Source organism: Tupaia chinensis, unplaced genomic scaffold (assembly GCF_000334495.1).
Source record: "Tupaia chinensis unplaced genomic scaffold, TupChi_1.0 Scaffold147554_1, whole genome shotgun sequence".
Taxonomy (NCBI): Eukaryota; Metazoa; Chordata; class Mammalia; order Scandentia; family Tupaiidae; genus Tupaia; species Tupaia belangeri.
This window is the reverse complement of record NW_006207406.1, coordinates 159,517-170,916: the sequence shown is the minus strand read 5'-3', so window position 1 is coordinate 170,916 and position 11,400 is coordinate 159,517. Positions and strand designations below refer to the sequence as shown.

The 11,400-nt window shown below is 39.2% G+C and overlaps 1 protein-coding gene across 4 annotated transcripts in view; it reads left to right on the top strand.

Moving 5' to 3' along the window:
- Positions 1-11,400, top strand: part of SKIC3 (SKI3 subunit of superkiller complex) — a 114,689-nt gene that overhangs the window by 44,103 nt on the left and 59,186 nt on the right. For all 4 annotated transcript variants that reach the window (XM_027768829.1, XM_027768828.1, XM_027768827.1 and 1 more), the window contains 5 exons: positions 1,152-1,220; positions 2,920-2,994; positions 3,596-3,737; positions 8,797-8,890; positions 11,110-11,187. In XM_027768829.1, coding sequence (XP_027624630.1) covers positions 1,152-1,220; positions 2,920-2,994; positions 3,596-3,737; positions 8,797-8,890; positions 11,110-11,187 — 458 coding nt within the window. The remainder of the gene's footprint in view (positions 1-1,151; positions 1,221-2,919; positions 2,995-3,595; positions 3,738-8,796; positions 8,891-11,109; positions 11,188-11,400) is intronic.

The window sequence follows — 11,400 nt, the reverse complement described above, 5'->3', positions numbered from 1 at the left end:
CCAAAAAAAAAAAAAAAAAAAAAAAAAAAAAAGAAAGCATTAATCCAGCCCTTAAAATATGTTGCACTCATTTAAAAAAACATGTACACAAAGCATCTAGTGAATAAGCCATGGATGCAGGTGTTTTTGTTTTTTAGTAGCATGGCACAGTCGTTGCTCAGGAGCTGATTTTTTGGTAGGAAAAATAAGACTGTTTCCTGTGACACAGACTATAGAGAAAACAATATAAGGCAGTATGTAATAATATTTTTTGTAGCAGAAAAACAGCATGCAAGTGTCCAAGTGAGGTATCTTCAATGTTCCCCCATCCCCGGTAGTCTACACAGGACTTCTCTGACATGTGTACAGATTAAAAAAGGGGGAAAAAAAAAAACCCCTCTAAACTCATTATAGAATTGTTTTAATCTCAGATTTATGTTGTTGATCAGCCTTTGTTCAGTAGCAGTATATATCTCGGACTTCATTGGTCGTGAGTTCTTACTTCCTAGTTAAGCTCAAAGAGAATGCAAGATTAGGTTGTCAGGAAACTCATGACATATTTTTCTATGTTTTTCTATGCAAAAATGTATCATGACTTTCCTGTCGACCCAGTAGATACAGGCTTATTTAATACTTCCTTCATACTTGTGGCTGGCACAGGGATGTATGATTGGTTAAAAGTTCTGCAGAGGGCCAGCAGAGTCCCAGACATGGCAACTTGAAAATCACACTGGGCACATATGTGTGCATGCTCAAAATCCCAAGAAGAGAATGGAGGAGAAGGGATTGTGGTGTGACCATCCCCCTGAGGGGTGTTTTCTCACTTTCCCTCTCTGTCTCTCTCTAGTGAGCACATGCTCCCTATGCCAAAAACCTAGAAGGAAAACATGTTCTGCAGACCACAAGGTAGACACTTGTGTTGCCCTTTTTTGGGGACCAGAACTCCTGATCTGTAGAGAAATCTGTTGTATCCAGGTGTGTGCTAGGACTGTGTAGCTCAAACACTGCTTTAAACATTACTGTGCTTCAGCAGGGAAGTTTTAGGTATATTTGTATTTATAATGACAGGTTTGACTTTAATTCTCTTATGCTTCTTAAACATAAGTAATTTAATATTAAGGTTGCAAAACAACTTGATGTGATATTTTCCTGACTTTTTTTTTTTTCCCTAGCTAGCTCATGAAGCTTTCAAAATGGCTCAGTCACTTGATCCATCTTATCTAATGTGCTGGATTGGACAAGTAAGATATATAGCATACAGTTATTAACAAACTATTGATGTAAATAACCTGTTCATATAAATAAAAGGGACAAAAATGAAAACAGGTGGCATCTGAGGGCTCTTTGTGCCAGTCACTGTGCTTAGCTCGTCACATGTATTATTATTACTTCCGTTCATCCATACTTTGAGATGTGGTTTTGTTCTATTCTTTTAATAGATGTAGTATCATGCTGAAGGTCACTCGGCTCATAATGACTAAACTTTAATTGGGAGGGGGGCTTTGAACCCCATCAGTCTGACATTACTATACCTAAACAAACTAAAAAACCCAAAGAAAGTATTTTGTTGCTTAACTCAATTCACAAAGAAAATGCACAGTTACAAAGAACATTTTGATTATTATGCTTTCTCATTTTCTGCAAAGTCTTCCTATGTGGTTTGGCCCTCATTTTAGGAGTATTGCCGGCTTCCCCAAGCTTAGATTTTTGGACTGTCATGTAGTAATCAGGGTATCTGGTTGCTAGTTTAATTCTACTGGCTGATCTTCTTACTTTATGTCACTTCTCTGGATTTTAATTTTCTCACCTGAAGAAAGAGACAAAACCATTTTGTCTAATTGAGAAATTTTAATGTATTAATTAGTGGTTGATCGTTTTGGTTAAAGAATACTAGGGTCACCTGTAACAGGCGATCACTAGTCAGGAATTATGTATCTTTTACTGTACTTTTGACTGTTGGGTCTAATTCTAGTTAGTTGACAAAGTAAGCAGAGATAGACAAACTCCTGGGGACAGCCAGGTGGTGTGTGGTTAAGGTATCTGGCTCCCATATGTCTGACTGTGCAGTTCAAGTCCCAGGCCTGGCAGCTTAAAAAAACATGCAGGTGGTGTGTACATTTGTGCCTAAAAATACCGAGAGGAGAATGGAGGAGAAGCCATCCTCCCAGGGAGTGATTTCTCACTTTCCTCCTCTCTGTCTTTATACACACTCTGTAACAATTAAAAAAAAAAAAAGTCAAACTCCTGTTTCCATTGAACTGGGTAGTACTACCTGGGAACAGTGACATTAATGTGCTGAATTCTTTGTCAGTTATTGAATCCAGAGCCCAAGAATTTGTATCTCTAATTGTTTCTGATGGCGAGGGTGATCCAGGGACCTCATCTTTTGTGACACTGCCCTGGATCATTAGATCTTAGATACTTAGTAGAATGACTCGAAGTTTCCTCCCTCCTCAGTATTTTTTTTTTCCTAAAAATTAGTTTGTTTCAGGAAATAGCTGATAGGCATAATTAAAATGTTAGCAGTTGGGACCAGCAGTTAGCGTAATGGCTATGTCGCTGGGCTCCCATGTAGTTAACTGTGGTTCGAGTCCTGGACTCAGTGACTTAAACTCACGCCAGGCGCATGTGCGTGCATGCCCAAGATTCTGAGAGGAGAATGGAGGAGAAGGGATTGCGGCATGGCCATCCCCCCTGAGGGGTGATTTCTCTCTTTCTTTCTTTCTGTCTCTTTCTGTCTTTCTGCCAAGCAAACGTACCCTATAGCAAAAAAAAGAAAAAAACACCTCTCCGAAAAATAAATTGTTAGCAGTACAACTGAAACATAAATTAACTTTGCTTTTAAGTACAGCCAGGAAACCTCTTGTTCCTTTAAACAGTTTCATTTATTTTACTCTGAGTTTCTTTTAAACACACTAAGAACCTTTTTTCCTTCTACAGGCTCTTATCGCAGAGACGGTTGGAAGTTATGACACCATGGATCTCTTCAGGCATACGACAGAACTTAGTATGCATGTAAGGGTTCAAACTTTCTTTTCGAGGGTTCATTCATGAGTAAAGCATTAGCCTTGTTAAGAAAGCGAATAGATCGTGGCCTAAGGTATTAATAAGAACAGTTGTCTGTTTTATTTTTGTCTTAGAAACAGATAAGCCGTCTTTAAAAAAACTTCTAGTGTTTGTCTTCCTTTATTTGGGCATTTAAGAGGTGATGAAAAATCACATTGAGATTTAAGAATAGAAACCAAAAGTAGGAAGAAAAGAGACATGAGATAGACTCGACTTGGTTGACGTTTCTAGATTATGAAGATGTTTTAGAATCCTTTCGTTTGCTTTGACCTCTGGAATGGTGCTAAGAAGGGGGGAAGTAACCCATCAGATGGGCTTTTCCTTCTGCACTTTATTTATCCCATTTGCATCTCCTCCATGAGATTGGAGCAAGTGTTGTAAATATGTTCTCTGCTGTGTTTTATCACAGTGACCCTTCATTCAACAGTACCTAACAGTTACAGAGAACCAAGATGTGGCATTTCTTGCACTGAAGTACATTGTTGTATTTCTTAGATTTTTATTGGCATATTTATTACTCTGTATCCACTGAACTTTGTCTTTTCTTCAGACGGAAGGAGGACTAGGCTATGCATACTGGGTCTGCACAACACTGCAAGATAAAAGCAACAGAGAGACAGAGCTGTACCAGTACAACATCCTGCAGATGAACGCTGTCCCGGCAGCCCAGGTCGTCCTGAGCAAGTACATAGGTAAGGGGCCTGTGAGACAGTGGCAAGGTACTTGGACAAGTCTTGAAATAACTTAAATAGCTTACTTAACTTACTCCCAATAAAATACTAGCATTCTTTTTTTAAACTTTTTTCCTTTTTCTTTACACATTCAGTCACTGTATATCATTACACTTTTACAAAATGAATTTTCCCAGCATGAATACACTGTATATTAATCCATTTGAAGACATTATCATATGTGTTATCATCAACAAATAATTTTCCACTTTTGTTTCCCTTAAATGTTTTTTTTCTTTCCTTTTCCCCTTGATTCCCTTCCTCTTTAAGACATGAATTTGCTTTTTCTCCCCCCTCAAGGGCCAAGCTGCCTACTTGTTAAACTTTAGCAGGGGCTTTCGAAGAATGATAAAAATTGCTTGTTACCTAATGATTCAAGATTTAAGTGATTTCTTTGATACAGTAGAAGGTATTTGGGATCTAAGTGGCCTGAGCTGCTGCTACTTCATTTACTTTCTCTGCAGTCCTCTGCCAAATATGGTGGTGTCAGAAAAGTCATAATGCATTTTCACATAGAAAAAAAATATGTCATGACTTTTCTGACAATCCAATAATTTATTTCCCTTACCTTCTTTTTAAATGTATAAAAATAGAAAAGAAAATAGAGATCATGATCACTGGGGCATAGAGTTGTGAGTTAAATGAGGTAATATACACGAAATGCCAAATCCAGTGCCTTCAGTCCTTCCCTTTAAGAATATTGGGGACCAGCAGTTAGCATACTGGCTGTGTCACTGGACTCTCACGTAGTCGACCATGGTTTGCGTCCCGGACCCCGTGGCTTAAAACTCATGCCGGGCGCATGTGCGTGCATGCCCAAGATCCCGAGAGGAGAATAGAGGAGAAGGGATTGTGGCGTGGCCATCCCCTCTGGGGGTGATTTCTCGCTTTCTGTCTCTATGTCTCTCTCTGTCTGTCTGGCGAGCGCACGCGCCCTAAAGTGAAAATCTCTCCCCAAAAAAAGAATATTTCTTGGGACCAGAAGATGGCATAATGGTTATACCATTGGACTCCCACTTAGTTGACTGTGGTTTGAGTGCCAGACATGTTAGCTTAAAACTCGCCTAGGCATGTGTGCATGCATACTCAAAATCCCAAGAGGAGAATGGAGGAGAAGGGATTGTGGCATGGCCATCCCCCCTGGGGGAGATTTATTTACTTTCTGTCTCTCCAGCAAGCACACATGCCTTATAGCAAAAATCTCTCTTAAAAAAAAAATTCTCAAGATATTGAAAAACGTATTTAGGTTTACAAACTTGACAGAATGGTAAAGTGTTATTAACTGTTTATTTTAATAATTTGCTATCTTACTTAATAAAACTACTTTTTAAAAAACTTTTATTTTAGAGAGTTTTTTCCTATAGGGTGTCTGCTCACTAGAGAGATGGAAAGTGAAAAATCACCAGAAGGAGCAATGGCCTTGCTGCTTTCCCTTCTCCTCTCAGGATTTTGGATACACATATGCACACGCCTGGCATGAGTTTTAAGCCACTGGGTCTGGGACTTGAACCACAGTCTACTACATGGAAGTCCAGCGATGTAAACATTATGCCATCTGTTGTTGGTCCCTACCATTGGCTTTAATCACTGCTCTACCACTTAGTAGCTATGATGGAAACATTGAGCATGCTATCAAATTGAATTTTAGTTTCCTTTGTCTTCTATGATACAAGAAAGAATGTGTCTATTGCTTAGAGTTTAAATGAGGTGATTTAGGGAGCAGCAGATGGCATAATGGTTGCATCTCTGGACTCCCATATAGTTGACCACAGTTTGAGTCTCAGACCTGGTGGCTTAAAACTCAGGCCGGTGCATGTGCATGTGTGCCCCAAATCCCAAGAGAATGGACAAGATGGCATTGCAGTGTGGCCATTCCCACAAGGGATGACTTCTTACTTTCTGTCTCTGTCTCTCTCTGTCTCTCTGGCAAGTGCATGCACCCTAGAGCAAAATATTTCTCTATTTAAAAAAATGATCTATGCAAAATATTATGCTGAGTATCTGGCACACCCTAGATACTCAAGTACTGTTACTTTCAATAGCCTTTGACAAAATTCTAATAAAGAAGCAGATAGTTTAAGCAGGAATACTAGGAGCAGGAAATTATGACAGACAAATAATATAAAGAATCAGATAAACTGAAAAACAAGAGAGAAAATGCCACATCATAGATAATAAGGAGATTGTAGTATTCTTCATATATATAGCGTGGTATACTTGATCAGCACTTTAGGATATTATCAAATTATTGCCACATGCCAAAATAAATGACTAATAAATACCTGAGGAAGCGCATGGTCAGAAACTTTATTGATGGATTTCATTACAGAATTACTAAACAGTTATAATGGATTTACATAATGAGTTAAATCTTTAGAGTATTGCAAAATTCAGATACCTAAAACAATGAAAAAAAATCAGTCCTTAAAAAATATGTATAGTTAGGTTTTTAACTCTGTAGCTGAATTATATCTATACTCATTTAACAAATTCAGCTGGTAGTAGTTAAGGTGCTGGACTCCCATATGGCTGACCATGGTTCAAGTTCCAAACCCAGCAGCTTGAAATTTATGCTGGTGCGTATGAGTGTGTGCCTAAGATCCTGAGAGGAGAATGGAAGAGAAGGGGTTGTAGCATGGCCATTCTCCTTGAGGAGTGATTTCTCAGTTTCTCTCTTGATCTCTCTAGTGAACTCATGTGCCGTATAGTAAAAATTTCTCCAAAAAAATGAAGAAAAATTGAACTATGTGTGCTCAGTTTAAGCAAATTAGAAACAGAAAAGAGAAAAGGGGACACGAGAGAGAATGCAAAACATCCCTGTCCATCCTACGACTGTGCCTTAGGGTGAGTGTGGTGTGTGAAGGCATGGATTGTCCTAAACTCATTTTTAAATTTTAATTGCCAGAGGGTATACATGTTTGCCAGAGAAAGGCAGAGAGACCCCAATGAGGTGTGGTAATTTCTTCATTCTGTTGGGGTTTTGGATGTACGTATACATATATGCATCTGGACTGGTTTTCAAACCACTGGGACTGGGATTTGAACCATGGTCAGCCATGTGGGATCTACCTACCTTAACCACTGTGCTATGAGGATGGCATGCTTTATATTCATTTTACTCATTTTTTATGACCTTCTCCCATTGTATGGTAACTAGAGATTTTTCAAAAATAAGTTGGCCTATATGATTTTTACCTTATCTCTGAGTTAGAACCTGTCACACAGGATATAATTACAATACTTTGTTAAACATCATAAGGGACTTGAAGGCTTGCTTCTTAATTACTTTGAAGTAAATTAGGTTAGATGTGTTTCTCTTTCTGCATTGTACCTTGGTAGATACATGATGTTTTTTGACATTAAAATGTCAAAATGTTGCCTTTGTCTTCTGACTCCAGTGCACAATACTGAATTACTTTTTCTTTTTAATTCATAAAGTTTAGAACAGAACCACAAAAAGAAATTACTTACTTTTTGTGTGTGCTCCCCAGAAAGACAGAGAAACAGAGAGACAGAAAGCAAGAAATCACCCCCCAGGGGGGATGGCCATGCCACAATCTCTTCTCCATTCTCCTCTCAGGATCTTGGGCATGCATGCACACGTGCGCAGCGTGAGTTTAAGTCACCAGGTCCAGGACTCAAACCACAGTCTACTACATGGGAGTCCAGTGACATAGCATTACACTAACTGCTGGTCCCTTGTTACTTAATTTAATCATGGGAAGGCTTAAGTGATTAGCAAAATAACTGAATTTCTTATAAGTCTCCCAAGTAGTTTTTTTTTTATAGCTCTATTTATTTAATTATTTTTATTTTATTATTGCTATTTTTTTTAGTTTGCTATAGAGCACATTTGCTCATTGGGGAGAGATAGGGAGAGAGAGGAAGTGAGAAATCACCCCCCCAGGAGAGATGACCATGTTGTAATCTCTTCATGATAGATCATGTGCATATACATATGAGAGTGAAAGAAAAAGAGAGAGACAGAAAAATGAGCATCCTCCATAAGGTCTGGTCATGCTTTGGTCCCCTTTTTATATAGCCCATTGAATCTTGGGAACTCATGTGTACCTGGTGTGTTTTAGGTTGGGAGTGGAGATTCGAACTGTAGTTGCCATGTGGGTCCTGTTTTCTTCAGCAGTGCATTTCTGCTGTGCCATGGAGCCAGCCCATCATGAGCTACATTTTCAAGTTCTTATACTTCGGGGCCAGCAAGTAGTATAATGGCTGAGGTGCTGGACTCCCACATGGCTGACCGCGGTTCAAGTCCCAGACCTGGTGGCTTGAAACTCATGCTGGGTGCATGTGCATACATGCCCAAAATCCTGAGAGGAGAGTGGAGGAGGAGGGAGAGCAGTGTGGCTATCCTCTCGGGGATGATTTCTCACTTTCTGTCTTTGGCAAGCACACATGCCCAGTAGCAAAAAATCTCTCTAAGAAAAAAACAAAACAAAAACAAGGGACCAGCAGTTAGCGTAATGGCTATGTCGCTGAACTCCCGTGTAGCCGACCACGGTTCAAGTCCTGGACCTGGTGACTTAAACTCACGCCGGGCGCATGTGCATGCATACCCGAGATCCCGAGAGGAGAATGGAGGAGACGGGATTGCTGCAAGGCCATCCCCCCTGGGGGCAATTTCTCACTTTCTGTCTCTCTGTCTCTCTCTGTCTTTCTGGTGAGCGCACACACCCTACAGCAAAAACCTCTCCAAAAACAAAACAAAACAAAAACAAAAACAAAAATGAGAACAAACAAAAGTTATTGTATCTTTGAGGATAAACTCTAAAACACTAACTAGAAACTGCACATAAGTTTTGAATATTATTCAGTAGTTTAAAAGAGTTATAAAATGATTACTGGCATGTGATAGATACTCAAGATAAAATCAGACCATTCTTCTTAACAATGTCAGTGATCTCAGGAGATGATCTGGTATTTGAGATACTGAAAAAATTGAAAATGAGACTAATATTTCCAACCAGTGTGCACATCTAAAGTAAAGCTATTTCTGGATTTCCAGAAAGAACTCAGAATTATGCTCCAGCTTTCACAATGTTGGGTTATTTAAATGAACATCTACAACTGACAAGGGAGGCAGCCGATGCGTACCAAAGGTAAGCTGAATTGAATTACAGTCCAGTTGTTTATTAGTCAGCCTTTTTCACTCTCCTGAAGAAGGCACTGATGTTGTGACCGCTTTCCTGATGTCTCAGTGTACACTGTTATTACTTCTTAGAAGGTAAAAATGTGTAGTCTCAAATTTTCAGCCATAGTTTGGTTTCTATTGCTCATCAAAGTCTGCCCTCTATTTTGTTGTCTAGATTTATTAGACTCATGTGTTCAACAAGACCAGAAATAAAAACATGATGATGTATTTGTTCGACTCTAATGTCTGCTGTGTATGTATCCATTCAGTAAATAATTGTTGAACTTCTGTATGCTAAGCAATGTCCTTGGCACTAACGATTCAGCAGTGAATTAAAATAAACCTAGGCCCTGTTCTCCTAGGACTCGCGTTCTAGCGGTAAAAGATAAAAAATAAACTAATATGCATCTGTTATAATGCTAAGTGCTAAGAAAGAAGAATTTTATTCAGGTAAAGGGCCAGAGAGTCCATGGGCAGGAAGTGACATTTCAGGTGAGTTTAAGAAAGGATTGTCGTGTGACCGTTCTCCATGGTGGATGCTTTCTCCTTGTCCTCTGGTGAGCTCACTTGCCCGCTGGCTAACTAAAGCCCCACCACCACCACCAAAACAAAAACGATCAAAACACTTTTGAGAAATACTTATCACATACCTCCTTAGTAGCATTTGAGGCCTGATCAGAATGAGCTGAAGTCCTAGCCATTTGGTTTTCCAGGCAAGAACATTCCAGAAAGAACAGCAAGAACAAGGTCTCCCAAACAGGTGTGGACTTGGCATGTTTAAGAAACAGGAGAGCTAGTATGCCATAGTGGAGTGGCCAGCCTGGAGAGCCGTAGGAAATGAAATCAGCTGAAGATTTTATTTTCTGAAGATTAGTGGAGAGTGGAAAGAAACGAAACATTGATCACATGAATAACTATTAGACAAAAACAGATCTGATTACCTAACTTCTGAGCCACATTATTGCCCCAAATCTAAGTAAATAGGAGAAGCTTTGTCAGGGTAAAAATATAACGGAGGTGTCCCAAACGCTTTGCCATATTCTTTTATGGATCTCTGTGTCATTCAGAGGAGTCATCGCTCAGTGATATTCGAGACTGTGTAATCAAGGAGATATTGTTCCGGTGTCTGTGGAGAGAGATCTATGAACAATGACAGTTTTGTTTCAGTGTCAATAAATGTACCAGTAAACAAACTGTATGTATGTGATGAAGTGTAAAAGAAATGAGTGAGATTTTAAGAGGAAAAAACTAGGCGGCTTTAGGGAACTTGCTACTTCTTTGTACTTGTTGTTAGTGCAGGTATTATGAAGCCGTCAATAACTTCGGTTATGCCTTGGGCTTGACATGGCACCTCCACAGTCACGTGGGTTTGCGCTGCTTCTGTGACTCATCACCACTGCTGTCTTCCACCTTCAACAAGTATTTGAGGCTTGAAACTCCAAAGCAGGCATACATCTAACCAGGACTGTAGTATTTAACCTCTGTAGTACTGTGTAGCTTTCTGTTTTTCATGTAACATTAGGATAAAAAGGCCTTTGATAATTTGTCCCTAGTGAATCTCCTCTTTAAATGGAAAAGAAAATTGAAAAAATCGGAAATCTCCACTAATATTCTCTTTTTGATTATTGAGTCATTTCCTCGCTTGCCCATAGGGGACCAAGCCTGAAGGCAATGTGGGCTGTGATCATGTTTCGGAGTGTTTTTCCCAGGCCCCGAGAGACTTCTCATGACTCGTTCCCTTGCCTCCACTCATGGCCCTTCAAATATTCTTCTGGATGTGCGGGCAAGGAGGCAGGGAAGCGCTCCAGTTCTTGGCTTCCTAACTCAAACTGCTAGTCCATGAATATTTTTTCAGATTGTTCACCATAAACTCCAAATATGGTAAAACTTAAAACTATGACATATTCATTTTCCATATTTCAATGAACAATTTGAGACTATTTAGAACTCAGATATGATCATAATTTCTAAGAGATCATTTTGTTTTCTTGACAGCCTTAATTCTAAATATGTTGAGGTGCCTTTGTGGTGCCAACTTTATAAAATATGAAAGAGCTGTTATAACTAGCCTTAAAGAATTGGTAGAATTAAATGAAGAAAATGAAAATGTGTGGACAGAGCAAAGGAAGAAGATAAAAGAGTACTATTACACGTAGGTGATTTAAATTACCTTGTCCTTTTTTTAAGGGCAATTTTGTTGTTACAGACTGCAGAAGACAGAGATACTTACTATGTTACACTAAGAAATTACGGCAGAGTGTTATGGTAAGTGTACCTTTTCCCCCGTGAATTCTGTGAATCTATTGGATTTTTCTGGTGAATGTGGTAGAACTGCTGCTGGAACAGTGGGACCTGTGCGATCCAGATTTTTCAGAGGAGCAGGCTATGTGGTGTTCGCTAGACCCATAATGATACCAACCCCATTGTGCTTTGTAAGGAGTGGATTGAGAACTCATTTATATATATATATATATATAT